This window comes from Onychomys torridus, chromosome 18, assembly GCF_903995425.1.
Source record: "Onychomys torridus chromosome 18, mOncTor1.1, whole genome shotgun sequence".
NCBI classification, from domain to species: Eukaryota; Metazoa; Chordata; class Mammalia; order Rodentia; family Cricetidae; genus Onychomys; species Onychomys torridus.
The window spans coordinates 56,414,104-56,437,475 of NC_050460.1; the positions used below are offsets into that span (position 1 = coordinate 56,414,104).

At 50.2% G+C, this 23,372-nt stretch overlaps 1 protein-coding gene across 1 annotated transcript in view; it reads left to right on the top strand.

The window, feature by feature from the left end:
* Window positions 1–6,051: 6,051 nt before the first annotated feature.
* The window catches only part of Bcr (BCR activator of RhoGEF and GTPase), a 129,923-nt gene continuing 112,602 nt past the window's right edge, over window positions 6,052–23,372 (top strand). Inside the window, exon 1 of the mRNA XM_036167250.1 lies at window positions 6,052–7,799. Within this exon, the coding sequence (XP_036023143.1) occupies window positions 6,512–7,799 (1,288 nt within the window). The 5' untranslated portion in view covers window positions 6,052–6,511. The remainder of the gene's footprint in view (window positions 7,800–23,372) is intronic.

The following is a 23,372-nucleotide window of genomic DNA, read 5'->3' on the forward strand; positions in this document are numbered from 1 at the left end:
ATGGTAGAGTTCTTGCCTACCACAGGCTCCCTACCCATCCCTGAAAAGCAAACCCAAGGGGCAGGAGAGATGGCTCAGCCGTCAAAAGCACTTACTGCTCTTGCAGAAGACCCAGGTTCAGTTCCCAGCCCCCACATGATGGCTCACAAGCACCTGTAACTCCAGTTCTGACCCCCTTGCGACCTTCCTGGGTTCCTATATACGCACAGCGCATGTGCTTTCACTTGGAGATGCACACATGCTCATAAAATGGGTCTTCAAAAATGTTTTGTAAAAAAGTTATAGCAAACCCCATCACTTCCATGTCCTCCCACCCCCACCCTGACTGAATGTACGGAGATGTTCTCAGCATTTGGCTGTGGATTTCTAGCTAAGGCCCAGGCAGTCTGTGGGTCTGGGCCTGCAGCATCAGGTAAGCAACCTCTCACAGGCAAGGTCTCATGGGTGATCATGTTCAAATACCTAGAGGTGTGCTCTCCCAGCCCTCTGAATCCTTCCCTGCTTCCCACCCACTCTTCCGCTGGAGACACCTCCTGTCTCCTCTCTGCTGTCCAGCAAATGAGAAGACTAAAAAGCCAGAGCCCATCTGAGCCATTTCCTCCTCCACCCCACTTCAGCTTTGGGTCTGGTCCCAGTAGAAGCAGGGCCCAGGACTCAACAGCCTCATCCTTCTGGCTCTCACACATTTGTTCCAGGCAAGTGTTTGGAGTGGCCTCTCACCCAAGGGTATGACCTAAAAAGGGATTTATTTGCACGACACCTCACTCACCCCGTTCAGACTCTCCCACCAAGCCTTACCCCAGCATAGCCTGTCCCCTGTGTCTTCACGGTGTTCCCCTAGTCATGCAGTGGTGGTGACATTCAGGCTCCACAGTGACTGGAACTCATGTTCTGGTTGCTTGCCTCTACCTTCCTGGTTCTGTTTTGAGCCTCAGTAGCCTGGAGGAGGCCACAGGGATCCAGCCACAACACTACTGCCTAGGAGATAGAAACTACTCCCAGAAAAGCTTAATTTTCTAGAGGAACCCAGGATTCCTTAAGCTAGAAGAACTATGGTCACCTAACACCTAGGTAGCTGAACATAGAGGAAGACAGGACTGGTTATATTTATATCATTACACAACTCTCTCTGTCTCTGCCTTTATCTTTCTTGTGTGTGTGTGTGTGTGTGTGTGTGTGTGTGTGTGTGTGTGTTTAAGACAGATAGACTAACACATTGTGTAATCTAGGCCAGCTTCAAACTAAAAATACCTCCTGTCTCTGCCTCCCAAGTGCTGGGATTTACAGGCATGAAGCATACTAATTATTCAGGAATTTCTACAGCCCACTCTCAGAATTCTTCCAGTTACTATTCCCCCAATCCACCCAACATTCACTAAGGATGTGACCCCCACAAACGTGCAGGCTGGGAACAAGAAATAGCTTTGTCCATACATAGCTCTGTGCCCTGTGAGACAGTGGCTTGCTGACAGTGACAAGGAATTCTAGGTGGCAACAGGGGAGGCTGCGAGTTTTCAGAAGAGTTACACAGCTTAGGGAGCCCTTCCTCACTTCATAAGAAGTGTGTCTGGATGGGCCCTGGGCTGGCTTCAGATACTGTCCTGAGACAGGGGCCCCCAGAGGCTCCTGGGGCTCCTCTGCCATCTGCTGTGGCCTCACATGTCACTTCCCATATGTTAGGCCTTCCCCTGAGAGAGGCTGATGGGCAGACAGAAATACAGCCTTCACATCGCCTCCATCCAGGCAGGGTAGGTCTTCTCCCTGTTGTCCAGTGCATCACTGGCATTCAGAGCCACCAGCTATCTGTCTGATCCTGTGCCCCAAGCTTTTTACTCCACCTTCCTAGCCCTAGCCTCCTGGGACACATAATAGGGGTTGGATCTGGGAGGCAAAGCAGACCTGAGACTCCTTCCCTTACCAGAGGAGGCATCCCTAATCTATAATAGGTGCTCTGGGCCTCTGATGATGCAAAGTGGAAACCCAGACCATACTATTGGCCACCCCCTTGCTAATAGGCTCATCACGTTCCGCCCTTCTGATGCAGACAACATGGCATGGCTTCAGAAAAGTCATCAATAATTGATCCCGCCGAAGGTGGGTGGAGCTGCTGCTCGTGAAAGTTGCTGGGAACCCCGGGGCCAGCAGCTCCCGAGAAGACCCACTGCCTACTTGGCAAGGCTACCCTACCGAGATCCCCGCTGCCTACTGTCGGCCAGGGATTTGTAAGCTTGGAGGAGGTCCGCCCTCCAGAACAGCATGCACCAACAGGGCTGGAGAACTACTGTATTGATGCTGTCGCCTCTGTCTCCCCGAAGATGACAGACGACATGATGGGTAACAGATGGATAACACAGCCACATCCCACTTAAAAGGGAGCCTTCCTCCTGCCTCCAACAGGGATGGAGAGAGGGATGATGGCCGGGCAGACAAGGAGTAAAAAAATAGGTCCAAGTTTTCTTTTTTTCTTCGTTATACTGGAAGGCAGTGGTTCTCAACCTTCCTAATGCTGTGACCCTTTCATATAGCTCCTCATATCGTGGTGACCCCCACCACCACCATAAAATTATTTTTGTTGCGACTTCATAACTGTAACTTTGGTAGCGTTATGAATCTTAATGTAAATATCTGATATGTAGGATGCATTTTCATTGTTAGAAATTAGCTTAAAGGGATCGTGACCCACAGGCTGCAAACCACTGTGCTCTAGGGCCCCCGTACATGCTAGCAAAGCCCTCTACCACTGAATTCAGCCTGCATGCCTGCCTGGATTTAATCCCCAGCAGCAAATAAACCACGCATGGTGGTGCATACCTATTGACAGCACAGGGCAGTGGGCACCAGAAGTCTCACTTGGGCATCCCTGCCTATTCTTGCAGTCAGCATCTCTCTTTCAACCCCAGGACTGCTCCTTCTCCCCCTTTTCCCCCCGCCTAACCCATCTTGGATGTCCTCTGAGCTCCACTTCTAGAACGGCCCTGTAATCTAACCCTGTCTTTTGGTCACCTTGCTCCCAACCCAGTCTACGTCAGCCACTTCTCCTATGTGCACGGCTGCCACAGACCTGTCCTTACCACCACACTGTCCAACTCTGCCACCAAAAACATCAAGCAGGTCCCCCTCTGCTTACTGCATGGACTGACGCAGCAACAGCTGTTGGAAGTACTTACATATAAATTCATTGAACTTCAATTATTCCGTTCTTTGATAGGCTGAAGCCACATCTGAGCACCTCGGATGCATATGGAGAAGGCGTTAGGTACACAGATAGTAGAACATATGCTATGTTATGGTGCGAAGTTCTGGACCATGCAGGTTGAGACCCACAGGGTGCTGGCCCACCTATGATCTCACCTCCTGCTCCACAAACGCCGACCTCATCTCCTAACTCAGTTGTTCCTCACATAGCTACATCATCCTCAAAGCCTCCTCCTTGTCTGTCTGTTCTGTTGTAACTAGTCCATTGCCCAGCTGTCACCTGTCCAGGCTGGCCTGTCCCCAACTCATGTCTTATTCTCTCCTGACTCAACTCAGCCTGCCTTCTCTCTCAATCTCTCTCTCTCTCTCTCTGTCTCTCTTTCTTTTTCACATGTGCTTGCACATTCACGCACACACACACACACACACACACACACACACACACCCGTTTCCCTGAGATGTGCTTCTTCTGAGCCACACAAATATCCCAATTTGGCCACTACTCACCGACAGTCTGTATGCTTGCAGAGTTAAGATCTCACGAACACACACACTGGATGAGGAGACAGACTGCAGTAGCATGGACCCTATGTCTCCTCTCACTCTGTCTTCCTAGAGACGGACAGATAATGAGAAAGCGCTGTAGGAAAAGAAAGAGGAAGGGAAGGAGAGAGATGTTCTGTGCGGAAGAGGAAGCTTTGTGTTAGCGCTCCTTCAGGGAGGTCCTGAGGATGGAGGAGAATCCTTGGGGCAAGAAAAGGACATCTGATGGGGGGGGGGGGTGGTGGAGAAAGCCACTGTCTGGCTATGTCCTTACACCCAACAAGCAATTTGCTATGTGAAGAGACAGAGCCTGAAAAGCCTGATAAACAGCCCCCGAGTTTTAAAAGCAAATTTATTTATTTATAAAGTATTAAAAAGCTACCATGCTGGCGCATAAACACAGTCCCAGCTAGCTCAGGAGGCTGAAGTATGGGCCCTCATCGCAAAATAAATGAATGGTTGAGTAAATAGAAAATATTTAAAGCAGAGGGAGTGTATGTAGCTCAGTGGAAGAGTGGTTGCCTAGCATGCACAAGGTCCTAGGTTCAAAACCCCAGCACCCCATCCACCAAAAACTCTACAGAAATAAAGTAGAGCCGAATTGGAGTCTGTGAACCAGAGCTACCATACTGACGGATGACGTCATCCACCCCCCCATCCAAGTACTCCTTCCTGTCCCACACATTAACGGCTATGTGGGCCCTAACGAGAGCCTATTGGAAACTGAAAGACCCAAATCAACAAGGGAAAAAGAATTTTGTCTCTTTTCAGATAGGGTTTCCAGAGGCCCGAGTTCTCATCTTGCCTGGCCCACTTATTGAACGACTCCCATCAGATCATTACAGGCGGCAGCTAGTATTGATTGTGACCCTGGGAGGTCACGGCTTTTTTTTTTTTTTTTTTTTTTTTTGTGGCGTTGGGGATTGACCCATGGGCTTTTGTCTTGCCAAATAAGACCTCTACCACTGAGCCATGTCCCCAGCTAGAAGCAGGCTTTTTTACACTCATTTTAAGGGGGGGGGGGGTCTACCGAAGAGGAGAACATTGTTCACTACTGCGCTCCTGGGATGCTCGCCCCAAAGTCAGGTCACCAGCAAAACTGTTTCTTCCTCAGCAATTGCGTTGTTTACTGAGCCAGAGAAGGAAGGGTGAGGTAGGCGGGGAAGGAGGGAAACCAGAGATTAAAAAGGTCTGCAGAGGGCAGCAGCGAGCTGCACGGAGTTCTGAGCTGGGCTCCAAAGGCTCGCCAGCCTTGCCAACGTTAACAACGATGAGGACGAACCCGAGCTCCAGGGAGGGAAAGGGAATCGCCGAGACCACACGGCCTAAGTCAGGGAGACCCTGCTCATCTAGCCCCGGCTCCTGGGCTCTGTTTCTCTAGAAAAGCGCAACTGTTTACAAACCAGGGAAATAACAGCGTGTGGAGGCAGGTGTTCTGGGTTTATCTCAATTCTCGGGAAACGGAGGCACGGAGAGGAAAAAGTGGTCAACTCAGGCTCTCCTTCAGTTGCCAGGTCCTGTTTCCTTTCACCTCACCCAGCAGGCTGGCCTGGATTTCGTTTTGTACAGAGGAGATTCCCTACAGAGAGAGAATCTCTGCTATGTGCGTGCCTCAGATCCCTAAGCTTCCCTGGGAACCATCCCAGATTTCCTATCTTCCTCCCAGCTCCGAGGCTAAGAAAGAAGTTTGTGGTCCCTTCAGAGAAAGAAAGAGACCCCAAAAATCCTACATTGGCCTCTGGAGGTCAAAAGTCAGGACTCGGGGAGGAAGCCGGGTTGAATGAGCGGAGGGAGAGACATTCCTATTTATCACTCAGTGTAAGGAGTCCTGTGGCAACTGTGTGGCCATTGTTAAGCTTTATCACCCACCTCAGATCTCCAACACCAGAGCAGCTTGTTGGCTGGCACACGGGCTGCTGACATGGGTGACCCAGCCTGGCCCTGACTGTCTCAACTGAGTGTGACCTAGTTGATTTCTCTGTAGTTTGGACCCTGCTGGGTGCTATCAGCACCGAGGCTGGTAGGTGCTTTTCTGGCAGCGCAGAAAAGAGGAACCAGATATTCCCGTTCTAGGTGTGAAGAGCTAGCCAGGGCCTCTCCGGTGGAGGGATCGCTCGGAATCACCCGGTCTGGGGCTCCCCTGTGTCCAGAGTGGGGATTAATTAGATCGGGTAGCCCGCCCGCCGTCCTGTTCTGTTACAAGGAACCCAATGCTCCGCCCGCGGTGCGGCCCCTTTAAGAGGCGCGCCCGGCCCCCGTCAGCCTCTCCACGGCCACCGCCCCCCGGTCCTCCCCTTCCTGCGGCGTTGAGTGCGGGCCGGGGCGGGAGTGCGGCGAGAGCTTGGCCGGGCTGATCGCAGCGCCTGCCAGGAAGGCTGCGGGGCAGCGGGGCTGCGGGCAGGGAGGCGCGGGAACCGGAGGCGAGGAGCGCTCGGGCTGCGAGCGTGAGCCCGCGGCGGCCCGGCTCGGCGGAGGACGGCTCCCGCCGCTGCGCGCGCCGCGGAGCCCCGCACACAATAGCGGCGTGCGCAACCCCGCGCCCTTCCCCCCCAGCCCGTGCCCCCTCCCTCCCTCCCGCCACCGCCGCCGCCGCCTCCGAGCCGTCCGCCTCACCTGCGGCCCCGGGGGGGCGAGCATTGTTCGCCGCCACTGCCGCCGCCGCGGGGCCATGGGAGCCGCCGGGCGCCCCGGGTTGGGCCCGATGAGGATGCCGCGCCGCCGGTAAGGCGGGCTCCGGCGTGCAGCCCCGCGGCGCAGGTGAGCCGGCCGCGCCATGGTGGACTCCGTGGGCTTCGCCGAGGCGTGGAGGGCGCAGTTCCCGGACTCGGAGCCGCCGCGCATGGAGCTGCGCTCGGTGGGTGACATCGAGCAGGAGCTGGAGCGCTGCAAGGCCTCCATTAGGCGCTTGGAGCAGGAGGTGAACCAGGAACGCTTCCGCATGATCTACCTGCAGACGCTGCTGGCCAAGGAGAAGAAGAGCTACGATCGGCAGCGCTGGGGCTTCCGCCGCGCCGCGCAGCCCCCGGACGGTGCCGCCGAGCCGCGAGCGGCCGCCCCGCGCCCGCCGCCCGCTCCCGCCGATGGCGCAGACCCGGCGCCCGTCGAGGAGTCCGAGGCGCGGCCGGACGGAGAGGGGTCGCCGGCTAAGGCACGGCCGGCGTCCGCCCGCAGGCCAGCGGCTGCTGCGCCGCCGGCGGACCGGGACGACCGAGGGCCCCCCACTAGCGTGGCGGCGCTCAGATCCAACTTCGAGAAGATCCGCAAGGGACCTGCCCAGCCCGGCTCTGCCGACGCCGAGAAGCCCTTCTACGTGAACGTCGAGTTCCACCATGAGCGCGGCCTGGTGAAGGTCAACGACAAAGAGGTGTCCGACCGGATCAGTTCTCTAGGCAGCCAGGCCATGCAAATGGAGCGCAAGAAGTCCCAGCAGAGCACCGGACAGGGTCCCGGGGAAGCGCCCAGACCCCATTATCGCGGGCGCCCCTCGGAGAGCAGCTGCGCCCTCGACGGTGACTACGAGGATGCAGAGCTGAATCCCCGCTTCCTGAAGGACAACCTAATCAATGCCAACGGCGGCAACAGACCCCCTTGGCCGCCCCTGGAGTACCAACCCTACCAGAGCATCTACGTCGGAGGTATGATGGTGGATGGGGAGGGCAAGGGCCCGCTCCTGCGAAGCCAGAGCACTTCAGAGCAGGAGAAGCGCCTCACCTGGCCCCGCAGGTCCTACTCTCCCCGGAGTTTTGAGGACAGCGGAGGTGGTTACACCCCGGATTGCAGCTCCAATGAGAACCTCACCTCCAGCGAGGAGGACTTTTCCTCTGGCCAGTCCAGCCGCGTGTCCCCGAGCCCCACCACCTACCGCATGTTCCGGGACAAGAGCCGCTCACCCTCGCAGAATTCACAGCAGTCCTTTGACAGCAGCAGCCCCCCGACGCCACAGTGCCAGAAGCGGCACCGGCAGTGCCAGGTTGTGGTGTCTGAGGCTACCATCGTAGGGGTCCGCAAGACCGGGCAGATCTGGCCCAGTGATGGGGACAGCACCTTCCAGGGGGATGCAGGTGAGTGCCTGTGTGGGCTACTTAGACCTGCTCTGGACTCTTTAAGCAGTTAGATTGGCATGGGGGAAATGGGTACTTTTTGGCGTGATTTTCAAGTGTTTTTGTGTTTCTTTGGCCCAGCGCCGGAACTAACTCCACCCCCTTCCTCCTGGAGGCAAATAGGATGGGGGTGGGGGCATATGAGGAGGATGGCTGTTGGCTTACTCTCTAGCTCCAGAGCAGGTGGAGTTTGCAGAAGTATTGGGAGAGAGTGTCCTATGCTCTCTTTAATGCTGGACAAAAAAAGTCAGAGTCATCTTGGCCACCTAGATCATCAGCTTCTTAAGTGTGATCTGTGCTTGGCTATTCCCTGCCACCTGGTCGTTCTGGTCTTGGAGTGGTTATATGACACGTTAGGGGATCCCAAGATGTGCAGGCAGCCGTAGGTCTTAGCTGTGTCGGATTCACTCGTTAGCCAGTGAGAGCAGATGAAGATAAGAGCTAGAAGGGGGTGAGGTGCGTTCTGGCGCAGCGGGCCACTGAAAATCAATAGGCTGGAGATTGTATGTGGGGCCAATCCCACACCATCCTGATCGACTTGGCTTTGATATGCCTCACCCACCATTGCTCACCTATAGACTCCACCTCCTCCATCCACCCCGTTGGATTTTGTTTCTCTGTCTTTCTCTTTTGTGATGCTGGGGCTCAAACCCAGTTCCTTACACATTTGAGGCCTGCTACACCACAAGGTCTATACCTACACCGTGAGGTCAGAGCTACATCTCCAGACCCCGCCGCCTTTTCAGGTCCTCCAGGGTGCCCCTCAACAGGTTCTTGTTGGGGCCCCCAAATCCATGGTCTGACTCCAGCGCTAAAATGAAACAGTGTCTTCTTTGCTGCACACAAGTACGGTTGGATAGGTGGGGTCATGGGACTAGGTTTTGAGATCGAGGCAGAATTTTCAGCTGGAGTAAGGTGGGCTGGGTGCTGGCAGGCATGGGATTTGGGGGTGTACAGCTGCCAGGAATCTCTTGGAGTTCTTGCCTGTGTTGGGCTGATCTGGTCTTTTGCTTCGCTGAGGGTTTTTTTTTCCCCCCCGCTGATGGAGTTGCATGTGCTTCATTTGTGAGAATCCGCTTGAAAAAGTGAGGCTATTTTTGGCTGTATTAAGCTGCCTTTTTAAGCCCAGCACTCAGTCCTGGTTAGGTGCCCCCGTTGCTGCTCTGCCATGGGCATCTGGGTTGAGGGCGGTGTGTAGCTGGACCTCTCTGCCTGTACCCTGGTTCAGCCACATTCCTTGTCCCTAGTGGAGGGATGAGAAGCTCTGGGAGTCAGAAGTTTGCTTTGCAGGCATGTCAATGAGCTCCTTCCAGGTCTGGAGGCTTGCCCAGGGATGACTGGGCACCGGCCATGTCCAGCCAGCTGTGTGTGAGTTGAATTTACTTCAGCTGGCCTTTGAGTGCTGTGGCGATTGGGAATAAAGAAGAGCATGGAAGGCTTCCATGGAGACCTGCAGTCTGGTACTCTCTGGTTGGCAGGGAACTCTTGAGTTTCCAGAAAGTTGAGCCTAGACTTTCCTGTACCTACTGTAGAATTGGCCATGTTGCCCACCACATAATCAGACCCAAGTGCAAGTCAGAGTAGGTATGAGAAGGAGGTGGGGCCCAAGAGACATACAGGTTAGTTTTCTCAGGAAGTGGCTTAGAAGTTAATTTCATATTGTAGAACTTTTTGAATCTTTCTTTGACTATCCTGAAGCTCCACTTTCTTATTTTTCCCTAGAACATTCTTTTGTGCCTTTTTGAGATAGGTGGAGTCCTGTCTAGTTTAAAACTTGCTGTGTAGACCACCGCTGGCCTTTACTTTGCAGCTACTGCCTCCCAAGTGCTGGGGTATTACAGGCTTGTACCACTGTACCCGTCTGCCTCAGACTTCTTCCTTTCCTTTTTGAGCCAGGGTCTTACTATGTTGACTTAGCTGCGCTGGAACTGGCTTTGTAGACCAGGCCCTCTTAGTCACAAAGATCCAGCACTCCTGAGTGCTGGGATTAAAAGCATGTTCCAAGCCAGGCGGTGGTGGCGCACACCTTTAATCCTAGCACTTAGGAGGCAGAGCCAGGTGCATCTCTGTGAGTTTGAGGCCAGCCTGGTCTACAAAGCGAGATCCAAGGCAGGCACCAAAACTACACTGTCTCGAAAAAAACCAAAAAAAAAAAAAAAAAGGAAAGAAAAGTGTGTTCCAATATGGAAAGCGTCCTTAGACATTTTTAACGATTAAGATCAACCAGTATAATCTAAAAGGGTTGAGATGTGGCTTAGTAATGGTGTGAACTCTGGGTTCAATCTCCAGTACCACAGTGAACCATCCAGTAATAAACTGGAGTGCTCGAAGCAAGATTTACATTATTTCTTAGACCACTTTTTAAATAGTTAAATAATTATCAGAGCACTTTGAGGTGTATGGCAAAAATGAATGGGAAGAGTACAGACCTTCCCATTACCCCATGCCACCACACCTATTCCCCCCCATAGCAACCTCCCCCACTAAAGGGGTACGTTTGTGACAGGTCATAAAGCGACACAGACACATCATTATCACTTGCAGTGTGTAGGTTGTGTTAAGACTCTCTCTTAGTGTCGTGTGCTGCATGACTAGTTCTTTTTGGCCTTAGCATGCCCAGCTGTTGGAGCCCACAGAACTGTGCTGAACACTCTCCTCTATCCTCTGTGGGAGGGGAAAGGGGTCTCTGTCACTGCTCGGCCATCCGTCTCTGTTGGGGCTACTTACTGATGTTCATTAGATGGCTGTGGGGCCTGCTGGCCTGAAAGGAACAATAAGGAAAATTACAGTGTGTGTATATGTGGGGGCAGGGGAGGTCACCTTAATGTTCTGTCAGGGCAGGCACCGTGGCCCATCTCTTGTAATTTTCGAGTCCCTTCAGATGAGTTGCGAGGGACACGAAGGGAAGGAGCTGAAACCATCACACAGTGCTCTGTGCTGGGCACCTTGACAAGGTGCTTCATGCAAGATCCCTCCTGAGCTCATCCGTCACCTGCTGGTGGGCTGTCCATCTACATAAGGACGCAGCCAAGACATAGCAAAGTTGCAGTCCTTGGGTGTGTGAATACAGAGCTCCGCGCCTTCTGGTCATGGTACCGTGTTCTGCTTCTTCCTGGTGCCCAGTACTTCTACCTGAAAATCGTGTAACTGTGTGTTTGGGATCCTGGTGCATCCACACCTGTGAAGGTGAAAACAGATGGCCATGGGCCCTTCTTTATGTAGAACCCCTTCCCTTGGTCCTGTGTAGACCACAGAGAAGGAAAAGATGTGGTCTTTGCCATCAGGAAGCTTAGAAGTTAAGAGGGGAGGGGATGCATGTATCTGTGTTTAGACAGATGTGAGATCAGGGACACTCACAGCTTTCTTGGTACATTAGCATGAGCCCAGCAGCCAAAGATGTGGCGAGCTATCTGTTCAAGAGTGGCAATAGAATATTGGGGTCCCAAGTCCCCCTTCTGTGACTCTGGAGTTTGAATGTGTTTGTGAGGGGACAGTATTGAGACAGGGTCTTACCAAATAGCCTAGGCTGGCTTTGGACTCCTGAACTCCCTCCCTTTACCTCTCAAGTGCTGGAATTACAGATTTGTTTTTAAACTAAAAAGTATGATATAACGTAAAACCTGCCATTTCATCGAAGGAGGCTGAGGTAGGATTGTGAGTTTGAGGCCAGCCTGAGTTATGTAGAGAGAGCTTATCTCAAAAAAAAAATTTTTTTTTTTAAATTTTATTTTTAAAGAAGGAGAAATAGAAAGCATTTATCAAAGGGAAAGTGATGCCAAGAATGGAAGTGAGCTAGTGAGCCAAGGGAAGAGCATGTGCTCAGAGCAGGAGTCTTTGTTAGTTTGAGACAGGGTCTCACTGTGTAGCGCTGGCAGGCTGGAGACGTGCAGTGAAGAGCAGGCTGGCCTCAGACTCGGAGCTCGGCCTGCTTTTGCCTACCAGGTGCTGGATTAAGATGCACACACACCACCAGAGGTTTTCTAAAGCGAATAAACACAAAATTAATTAATTCTTTCTTTCTCTCTCTCTCTCTCTTTCTCTCTCTCTCTCTCTCTCTTTCTTGGTTTTACCAGATAGGGTTTCTCTGTGTAGCTTTGCTCCTTTCCTGGAACTCACTCTGTAGCCCAGGCTGGCCTCGAACTCACAGAGATCCGCCTGCCTCTGCCTCCCCGAGTGCTGGGATTAAAGGTCTGCGCCGCCACCAATACCACCCAGCTACTTTCTTAGCCTGTTCTGACCTTTTTTTAGGCATGCAGTTCCGTGACGCCGAGGGCGTTCATACTGTACACCGGTCACTTTCACAGAAATCCTGTCCCTGTTAGATGGCACACTCTGCTCCCAGCGCGTGCCGACAACACTTTCTTTTCTGTTGCTGTGAAGTTGAAGGTTCTAGGTGACTCGCATCGGGTACAATCACACATTATTTGTGTTTTCATGACTGGCTTATTTCTCTTAAGTGTCATGCCTTTGGTGTTTACCCACCTTATAGCAGGGACTCAAGTTTTGTTGTTGTTTTTTTTTTAATCTACCTACTTATTTATTTGATTTGATTTAAGGTCTAACCACGTTGCCCAGGCTAGCCCTAACTAAACTCCTGAGCTCAAGCTGTTGTCTTCCCTCAGCCTCCCAAATAGCTGATCCTGTTGACGTACCACACCATGCAAAGCTTTTCCCCCTTTAGATGTGGAGGACATGGAATTCAAACTTCTACCCCTTGTTGTTGGTGTACCCCGGGTTTTTTGGTTTTGTTTTTTTCTGAGGTTTTAACTCAGGGCTTTTCACGCTGAGCCCATGCTTTCCTGCCAAGTTGCTTCTAGCCTGAATTGAGATTCTTGTGTTTCAATGCGTCTCTCCATGAGCTGTCATCTTTTTAGTAAATAAGCATGCTCATTTACTCTTTGGATTTCTGTGTTGGTGCCAGAGTGACCGACCCCTGCGTTGTCTTTCTGTTGGGTGACTGACTGGAAGATAGCTAACCGATTTGAGTGGGTAACTGTGGACCATGAGCCTTCTTCACACGAGCCTTTTGATGGCTCAGTCATGGCCTCTTCAGACCAGAGCCCATGGCTGCCTCTGACGTGAGTGAAGGCTTCTCCTGAGCAGAGCTAGAGGGGGGTAATCTAACAGGTAAATGGTCAGTGTAACATTTTATAATCACTGTCAGGCTCTCACAGACTGAGGTGTTCAGGAAACAGAATGAAGTATTCTGAGACTTTTCATTAAAAGAACTAAGAGGGCTGTTAAGTTGAGTGGGACCTGGGAACAAGCCTGCCCCGTGATTTTCTTTAGGCTAATTTGTTGCTTTTGGCTTTAGGACTCATGGGCTGAGTCCTGTGACTGGGGAGGTCTGTGGTACTGCTTCCTCCACCAGGACAAGTCCAGGTAGCCTGTGTGCTGAACCTACTTGGGATCAAGCAGGATTAGGAGGCCCAGGCTGTAGCTTCCTCCTGTGGCTTGAGAGGGTTGTGTCCAGAGTGAAGTAACAGGTGTCTGGGAAGTGTTTTCAGGTGGTTAAGTAACAGGTCCAAACTTCAGCTAAGGCCGATGGTTTTTGTGTCAAGGCTTGGGGTGGTGATGTGCTAATTATAAACCCCTGGAAGTTCTTCATCCTAGCTGAAACCCAACCACTCGGCTTCAAGGAAGTTTTCGTTTGAAAAATGCAGTCATTTAATTGAAATATGTTATTGTAACATGCTTACTGTTTTTACAATGATATGTAACGATGCGTATATAAAATGTACGTAACAAAATGTGCGATTTCAATCTTTGAGACATTATCAGAAGTCAAGCCCAAGGACATTGTGTCACGACACCAAGCACAGTCACCAAGCAGATCCCTGCTCTGTCCAGTGGCATCTTGTACAACCATCACCAGCACTCGATGGGTCTACAGTACTCTTTTGGGGTGGAGGTCTGGGACTGACGCAGGGCATTGCTAAGCACAGGTTCTACCCCTAGCCATACATACTGTTTCCTTTTCTAAACAGAAACCGTATCCATCTAAATAATCCCTTGTTCTCCTTACCTCCAGTTCCTGGAGCCAGAAGTCTACCCTTTGTCTCTGGGGACTTACTTATCCTTGGTATCTTATGTAAATGGAATCCTATACTCTTTGTCCAGTATCTAGTGTACTTAAGTATGGCTTTAAAGTTACCTGGGGCGGTATTCTTACCCTTCACTCCCGAGCCACTGGTCCTTAACGGGTTTGTTTTCTTTAGGAAAACACCTGTTAATGGTGGTGTCCTCCTGCTTCCCTGGCTTTCACACCCACGGTCTTGAAGTGGCCCAGTGTATTAGTCAGCTAACGCTATTACATAACAAAACACCCCAGGCTGGGGTAGACCAAACAACAAAAATGTGTTTTCTCCCACTGCTGAAGGCTGACGTGAATAAGGTGGTGAAAAACTTCCCTCTGAGGCCTGTCTCCTTGGTGTGCAGTAACCTTCTCTTAAATGCCTTTCACGTGGTATTTCCTTCCTGGCAACTGTGAATATCCAAATTTCTCCTCCTTAGAAAGACATCAGTCAGCTGGGATTAAGACCACTGAAATGACCCCATAGTTTCTTCTTCTTTTCTTTTCTTTTTTGTTTTTTTTTTCCAGAGCTGAGGACCGAACCCAGGGCCTTGGAAGCGCTCTACCACTGAGCTAAATCCCCAACCTTTTTTTATGTTGTGAGATTATAATATAGTTACATCATTCTCCCCCTCCAAATCCTCCCGTGTACCCTCTACCCTGCTCTCTTTCAAATTCATGGCCTCTTTTTCTTTAATTGGTGTGTGTGTGTGTGTGTGTGTGTGTGTGTGTGTGTGTGTTCCTACATACATACAGCCTGCTAAGTTTATACAACGTTATGTATACGTATGTTTTCAGGGCTGACCAGTTGGTACTGGATAACCAGCTGGTGTGCTGGTCCCTGGAGAAGCACACTATTTCTCTTGCACTCAGCATTCTTTAGTTGACTGGAGTTCTTTATCTAGGGTCCAAACCTCTGATCTCCCGCTCTCCCCTCCCCCAACCAAGTTAGCATGTCCATTGTTGTTGTCTTTGTTTAGCCCACGTTTAGGCAGCCTTGTTGGTGAGACTTTGTGGGTGTTGTAGCTTCTGGCGTTCTAGGAGACACAATCTCACAAACTCCCTGACCCTCTGGCTCCTAGAGTCTTTCGACCTCCTCTTCAGCAATGTTCCCTGAACCTTACTTAGATGCAGGAACTGTACTGCAGATGTATTGATTGGGACTGAGCCCGTGACTCTTATTTTGATTGGTTACGGTTTTCTGTAATGGTGTCAGTCTGATGGAAAAAGAACTTTCTTTGGTGGAAAGGTGAGGAGTAGACCCTGGAGAGGATCAATTTACTAATTTCTTAAACGTCACAGTCTGAGGAACTGAGGTCATATAAAATGTGTGAAGTGCAGGGTTGAAATCCACTAAGGGAAGACTTTGTCGTGGCAAAGAGGTCAGTGGTGCTCAGACTGGTTTTCAGGAGCTGTGTTTATAGGAAAGATTTGAGTAAAAGCGTGCAGGCCTGGGGTTAGCTCGGTGAGTAGGGTGCTCACCTAGCATGCAGGGGGCCATGGGTTCAGTCTCCAGGACGTCATAGTCATGCCTGTAATGTCAGAACTCAGGAAGTGGAGGCAGGAGGGTTAGGATTTCAAGATCGTCTTTGACTACCTACCAAGTTCAGCTTGTCTCAAAAAAGAAAAGAAAAATTAAAAAAAAAAAAGAGCTTTGTGTAGCATTAGGCAATGGATGGTGTGAGTTGTCACTGAGCCAAGGTCCCAGGAGAGCCACTAGCTACTGCTTTAGGAGCCATTACATTTCTGTTCAGTGAGTAAGTTGGTGACTGGATGGGGCATTGCAGAGGCTCTGTCTGTTCATCTGTTGTTTTCTTTTTCCCTCCCTCCTCCCTCCCTCCCTTTCTTTTCTTTTTTGAGAAAGGGTCTTACTGTATAGCTAAGCTGGCCAGTACCACTGATCTATATCCATCCTTAAAATTCTTCTTCTTCTTTATGTTTAGAAACAGTAACTTTATTATAACCTTTCACACTTCTGAGGACCCAGCGAGCCCCGTGGATCCCCCTGCCTCTGCCTCCTCAGCACTGGGATGACAGGCATGTGTCACCACGCTCGCTCTTTGATGTGGGTGCTGGGGGATGGACTGAGGGTCTCATACTTGCAAAGCAAGTACCCGATTGGCTGAACCATCTCCCCAGCTGCCTGAAATATTAACTATTAACACAGCCCTTTCCATACTGCTCTGCTTATCCCGGTTTATACTTTTTCCGCTCTTCCCTATTCAGTAACTCGAGGGTATTTATTGAACATCATCAGGTGCATACCTGGCAGTTGTCTTCTGAGAAATGCTCTTGCTTTTCTTCATGAATTTGGTGAAAGACTTTCTACCTTCGTGGGCTTATCCTTTCAAAACCAACCAACAAAAGCAAAACCTTTGTAGCGTCAAAGCGTTTCTCTCCGAGTGCCTTTCTTTAACCCTGTGTTAGCCCTTATTTCTTATTAATCCTGACTCTGACTGGCTTCCTTCTTCAGGGAGACAAGAGCCTTGGGACAAAGGCCAAGTGAGTTCTTTCTACTTCTCTGTCCTATAGGATTTGCCATCCCTTAGATCCTGGAGAAGAGTTTGTCCAGGAGAGAGAAGTGTCAGAGGCATGACAACAATGAACCGAGGCGCCACCTTTTTTTTTTTAATTTAATTTTTAAGTGTGTTTTGTCTTTATGCATATGTGCCTGGTGCCTGCAGAGATTAGAAAAAGGCATCAGGTCCCCTGTAACCAGAGTTATGGATTATTGTGAGCTACCATGTACATGATGGGAATTGAACCTGAGTTCTCTGGACGAACAGTGAGTGCCTTTAACCACTGAGCCATCTCTCCAGCCGTGAGGCTGTTAGTTATTTAGTTATTTAGCGGCGCTCTTACCCTGCGAGGAACACGTCCCCCGAACACGACAAATCCACAGAAGAGCTGTTTATTTATATAGGATAGGAAGAGATGTGACAGGCCTGTGTGAAGCACACACGTGAGTGAGGAGAGAAGAGAAGAGAAGAAGAGGAGAGACCTGTGCAAAATGGCGCCGGCTTTTTTAAAGAGTGGGCCGCGCATGCGTACAGGACCGCATGTGGCTACTCCACCCATGCGCATACATTACATGGCCATGCGTGCTTTACGCAACCATGTAAAGCCACGGAGTCCTAGCCACGCAAGATGTTCTGACCTGGAAATGGCTATTTTGAACTGGAAATAACTAGGCGGTCCGCCGGGAAAGCCCAACCGTGTGGACATGTTGTGATTTCCTATCAGAGGCTCCGTCTTTAAGGCTTTACTTTGCTTAGACCCGTCTATGTTCTAGCCAAACCCACTTAATCCCATCTGATAAATAGCAGTGGCTTTTCTGGGGCCCAATGATATAGGTTCCTTTAGGAATGAAACTGTTTAGCTCTGCAGACAATCTGGCCAGTTATGTTTTCTTCTTTGCTGACCATTGAGCTCTCCCCTGCTCAGCTATAGAGAATACTATGAGTCCTGCAAATCCAGTGTCTTGGATTCTGACCCGTCATTACTGCTGTGACCCGAGAGTTTATGGTGCCCAATGGAAAAGTAGCTAGTAAGTTCATAGAGGCGCCTGCCCATGCTGGAGTTGGAGGACTGAGATGTGGTTTGTGTAGTCAGTGTGATTTCTTTGGAGGCAGTTTCATGGGCCCTTGGAACATTCTTGTGAAGTGGCTGTAGCAAGATCATTATCGTAATTACATGCTGTCCACTGGTCGGGTCTGAGGGTGAGCGAGACATACACAGACGCCTAGAATATAACCTGGCTAAGGCCAAGGCATTTGTGAAGGAGCTGAGTCACATGACACAAGGTGACCCCTGGGATGTAAGGCACCTTGATCAGTTGTCTGACCAGGAACAGGCCTTCCCTGCCAGTCTTTTTAGTCTGGCAGGAAAACAGTGGTTGGTATAAACCTGTTGATACCATGGAAACATCCGTGAAGGCATCAGCCACTTAAAGACATGTTCCTCTTCTCTTAATTTACAAGATTCCAGGAAAGAGATTCCTTCCTTCCTTCCCTCCCATCCCCGTCCTTCTCTTTCCCTCTTTCTTTCCCATCTTCTTTTCTCATTTGACACACAGGGCATCAAACTTTTGGCCCCAGTATTTGCTGTACCACTGAGGTACATCCTGGCCCATTCTGACTCCCACATAATGAATGGCATTCGATGACAAGGATGAGACCCTTCTGAATGAGATTAGTGCCCTTAAAAAAAAAAAGGTCCCAGAGAACCCTCTTAACCCTCCTGCCATAGGAAGATGGAGCAAGAAGCTGTCATCGGAAACAGGAAGTAGACCCGTAGTAGACATGGTCTCCAGTGGACTGCCGATGTCCAAAATGGTGAGAGATAATTTTTGATTGTCTACAAATAAGCCCTCTAGTGGATGATACTATTATGGAAATCTGACTGGACTAAGGCCTTTTGCCAGCATCCACTACGCCCAGCACAGAATGAGCCACCTGGGATGGTGGGTGGCCTTTGTCTCTGGTGAGACTCTTAGATGGGGCAGACTTCTTGTGGTGTTCCTGAACCACTTGGCCTGTGACTTCAGGGGCCTTGTAAGCTAGGGTTTGGTAAAAATCAAGGACTCCACCCCTGCCGCCCAGCAACCGTGTCTGCCAATTTGTAGAGGGAATGCTTAGAGCCACTTAAAAAAAGATGATTGTGATGTTTTTATTCATTTATTCATATTTTATTTATGTAAATGAAAGAGAGAGAGAGAGAGTGTGTGTGTGCACGTGTGTGTGTGTGTGCGTGCGTGTGCGTGTGTGTGCGTGCGTGTGCGTGTGCGCGCGTGTGTGTGCACGTGTGTGCATGTGTGTGCACGTGTGTGTGTGCGCCTGTGCGTGTGTGTGCGTGTGTGTGCGTATGTGCACGTGTGTGTGTGTGTACGTGTGCACGTGTGTGTGTGTGTGTGTGTGTGTGTGTGTGTGTTAGAGGACAGCTTTGCAGAGTCATTCTTTCTTGCTGCCTTGTAGGAATAAAATCCAGGGATGGGGCTGGAGAGATGGCTCAGTGATTAAGAGCACTGACTGCTCTTCAGAGGACTGGGGTTCAGTTCTCAGCACCCACATGGCAGCTAACAGCTATCTGTAATTCCAGTTCTAGGGGACCAGACACTCATGGCAAAACACCAATAACACATAAAAATTTAAAAAAAAAAATTAAGATTGAAAAAAAAAAGAATCCAGGGATCAAACTCAGGTCAAGTGACATAATTAGTTTCAGCTGTCCTTGTCACTGGGGGATAGGAACCCCTCACCTGAAGAATTGCCCCCATCAGATGGCCAGTGGTCATATCTGTGAGGCATGTTCTTCACTGCTGTTTGATGTAAGAGGGCCCAGCACACTGTGGGCAGGGCCATCCCTAGGCGGGTGAGCCTGAGTTGTGGAAATAAGAACGCTATGCCGATCTGCGGTGGCGCACGCCTTTAATCCCAGCACTTGGGAGGCAGAGGCTAGGCGGATCTCTGTGAGTTCGAGGCCAGCCTGCTCTCCAAAGCGAGTTCCAGGAAAGGCGCAGAGCCACACAGAGAACAAGCTGGTGAGCAGCTCTCCTGGCTGTTTTCTGCTTCAGGCTCCTGCCTAGAGTTCTTTACTTGGTGACGGACTGAACGCGAAAGATGAAGTTAACTTGGTTCCCTATGTAGTTTTGGGTCGTGGTGTTTATCACGGTAACAGGAATCAAACCGGAACACGGGGTCTGCATGTAAGCACCTCTGCCTAACAGAACCATCTTCCAGCCCAATTACGAGGCTTCTAGAAAGGAAGCCAATACGGTAATAGCTATAGGCTATCTTATTCCAGCAAGCCACAAGGGGACTGGGAGAAGCTAGGTTGCTAATGCTTTGATATATCCGGGTGTGATCTAAGTCGGGCGCTACTGTAGCCTGTAGCCAATATTCAGAGGCAGCCTGAATTTTCTGTGGTCTCTGTGGAGTTTCAGCACCCAGGAGCCAGACAGACCTGGGAGAAGAGTGGTGTGATGTTCGTATAGAGACATGGTATCATGTGGCTGAGCCCCTGGGAGGACTGTAGGGCCTTTGATTTCTAGTTGCCACCATCCCCTGTCCTCTAGCCCTGCCTGGCCTTCACTTCTTGGGAGACTGGTGTAACTGAATCTGGAGGCTTTGTTTTCTTGTGATTTTGTTGTTGTTGTTTGTTTTCCTCTCCGCCCTTCCAGAAGCCTTCTGCTTCGAAACCTAAAAAGCCAGAGAAGCATCCTGTTTGGTGCTTAGGATGAGGATGGATGGTCAGCACATGAGTTTGTCTTGTCTTCATCCGGTCTCCCATTCCCCTTGTCCGCTGTGGGCACAGCTCTGCTCTCGGCTGGGTGTGGCTTTGTTCTGGTTTGTTCCCCCCGCTCCACAAGCAGCTTTATTGAGATATAATTTACTCATTGAAAGGATGAAAGGGTGTAGTTCAGTGTTTTGGGAGGTAATCACAGTTACAATCTAATTTAGGGACAACTTTGCTTACCCCTGAAGGAAATGTTAAGTTATGACCCCAGTGTCTGGCAGCCTCCCAGCTTTCTGTCGGTGGAGATTGGCTTTTGGTGGACCTTTGTTGAGTAGACTCAGCACAAGTGGCCTTTTTATGTCTAGCTCCTTTTACTTAGGCTACTGTTTTCAAGGTGCGTCATGTTCTGACATGATCGGAACTGCATTCTCTCATGTGGTCCATTAAGATTCCAGAGGATATTTTTTTGTGAACAGGTAGTCAGGCCTGCCCTCCCTCCCTGGTTCCCAGCTATGCGGTAGAGCCCTTGAGGTGCCCAGGTATGTGGTAGAGGCCTTGAGGTGCTTACTTTGGTTCACAGGGAGACCTAATCAGTTATGTTTTGGGCCCTTGTGTCCCAAGAGGGCTGTGAATGGAAGTTGTGGTAGGAGATGTGGAGGCTCCTCTCGCTGGTGGTTTTGGGAAGAGGCTCTGGGGCACACAGGTTGCTAAACCACATGGTGACTGAGTTTGTTTAGGTCATCAGGGAAGGTGCCCAGAGTGGTTGGTGTTATTTATTTATTTATTAGCCCTTACGTCTTCTTTTATCCACTCCCCGCTCTTTTCTCCTCTTGCCTCTCTCCCTCCCCTAACTCCATCCCTTCCTGTGTTTAGTGACGGAACCCAGAGCTAGAACACTGCTCACCCACTAAGCTCTGCTCCTGGTTCTAGCCCCAGTCCCCTTGAACTGTGGTGAAGCGTATGTGACATTCTCACTTTCGGTGTACACGGCTCCATGGCATCAAGTGAGGTATAACAGAGCCAGAAGTGTTACCCAATAAATGTCTGTTTCTCTCAGTTCTAGGCTGGTGGGTCCAGGTCACGGGGCCAACACAGTCTTGGTGAAGAGCCCCGGCTTGGGGCTGACGAGATGGCTCAGTGGATACAGTGCTTTACTCTGTGAGCCTGGTGGCATGCACTTGATCCCTAGAATCCACCACGTAAAGGTGGAAGGAGAGAATAGACCCTACAAAGTCGTTCTCTGACCTCCACATTCGTGCTGTGGTGCATACCCCTCCCCAACATCGTGTACAATAAGAACGTAGGGATTTCCTTAGAACCTGCTTGGTTGATATCTGGTGGCCTTCCCCTGTGACCTCATGTGTGTGACAGAGAGTGAAAATGTCTCTCTAGCCTGTCTTCGTACAAGGGTACTAATCCTATACCTGATCGCCTCCCAAAGACCTTACCTCCTAATACCATCTCATTGTGGGTGAGGAGCCTAACAATATGGATTTGGGGGAAGACGCGGGCCAAAACAAACACATTTACACTATTGTGGCCGTCACCACCGTCCATCCTTAGAACTCTTGTATGCTCCCACACTGACACATTCTTCTCTTTAGACAGTATCTCCCAGCCTTCCTCCAGGGCAGAGCAGCCACCAATCCGCTTTTGTTCTCCATGAGCTTGACGTCTAAGTTCATCTTGGCAGTGCTGTCATACAGTTTGGCCTTTTGTGTCTGGCATATCATGTTGATCTCAGCATTTTTCTCTCTAGCCTTCTCTTGCCTTGCCCAGGTGGGGACTGGGCAGAAAGCTCTACAGAGGCTGGGATGAGTGAAAAGGGCAGGCTCTGCTTTGTGTTACCCTCTGCATTTTACAGGAACCCCTCCAGGGGCCAGGGACCCCACCTTCGCTTGGGTCTGGAGTCTTGGATTTATTACCTGAAACTAAGTTCATAGATGCTTTTAGCAGCTAGAGTAACTCAACCTCCATGGAAATGGAAAGCCCATGCCAAGAGCTTGCCCATTCTCCAGCCATCTCTAGTCAACGTGATCCCTTTTCCCTTCCTTATTGTGTTAAAATACACATAACGTAGAATTTACTCTCTCAACCCTTCAGCACACAGTTCATTTCTGTTTGTTTGTTTGGAGATGTAGCTGCTGCCAAGAACCCCCCCCCCCCCCCCAGGCTCTCAGAAGGGCAGAGAAGCTGGAGAAGAAGAGATGTAGCTAGGTGAACTATTGGAACAGGTGCACAGACACACTCAGGACCTTGATCTGCTGGCCAAAGCTTAATTCTTCATGTTATCTTTCTCTCTGTTGGTTGCTCTTCCTGCTCTGTTTTTTCTCTGCTCTGTCCTTTTACCCTGTCTTCCTCCTTCTCTTCCTCCTCCCCTCCTCCCCAGCTGCTTCCCTTCTCCTTCTTTCCTGCTCTTATGCTATCCACCTCTCTCTGATGGTTTCCTTCCCTATGCTTTATTTTTTCCTTACAGCTTACATAAGCCCCAGCAAAATCTTTCAAGCAATATGTAAATTACAACGTGGTTACATTCTGTTTTTCAAGTGAGTGATTACAATGAATACAAGTAAAAAAATAAAACAAAAAACAAAAACAAAAAAAAAACAAAACAAATCAGCCTGTTCCTCATTTCCCTTACATGATTAAACATTTTTATGGGTTACAGGTAAAACACAAATTAATTCCCAAGGACCCATATACATTCAACCTGTTCTGACCTGGCTACCGGCATACAGCCTTGGTGGGAAAACACTGATCTGTCCTGGAAAGGTTTCTTCTCCCCTGATGTCCAGGGATGTAGGAAGATGGTTTGGAGTCAGTCCTTAGCTTGAGTGTGAGGTGCTTGCCAGCCAGGTGGAAGCAGAAACAGACAAGGTCCTAAAAAGACTCTTGTGGGGGTAGAATTGAGGCTCTGAGACGGCATCCGTGGTTTGTAATGGAGGAAGGGTGTGGAGAAGAAAATGTTCCAGGCAGAAAGTTTGTGGCAACCCTTCAGAGGAGTGGCCAGTGACTAGTGGACAGCAGTTAAATACTGTGGCTTTTCGGGGCTCTCATCCATGGACCCTGGTGTACCTGTGGTCACTGTGGAATATTAACAAGGCCTCCCTTTGGGCCCAGGTGTGTGAGGGTTGACATTAGGAAAGAAGGAAGAGGGTGGCAGTGTGTGTGACCAGAGAGTGGGTTCAGAAGGATAGGGGGGCCCCAGCAAAGTCTGTCATGTGCTG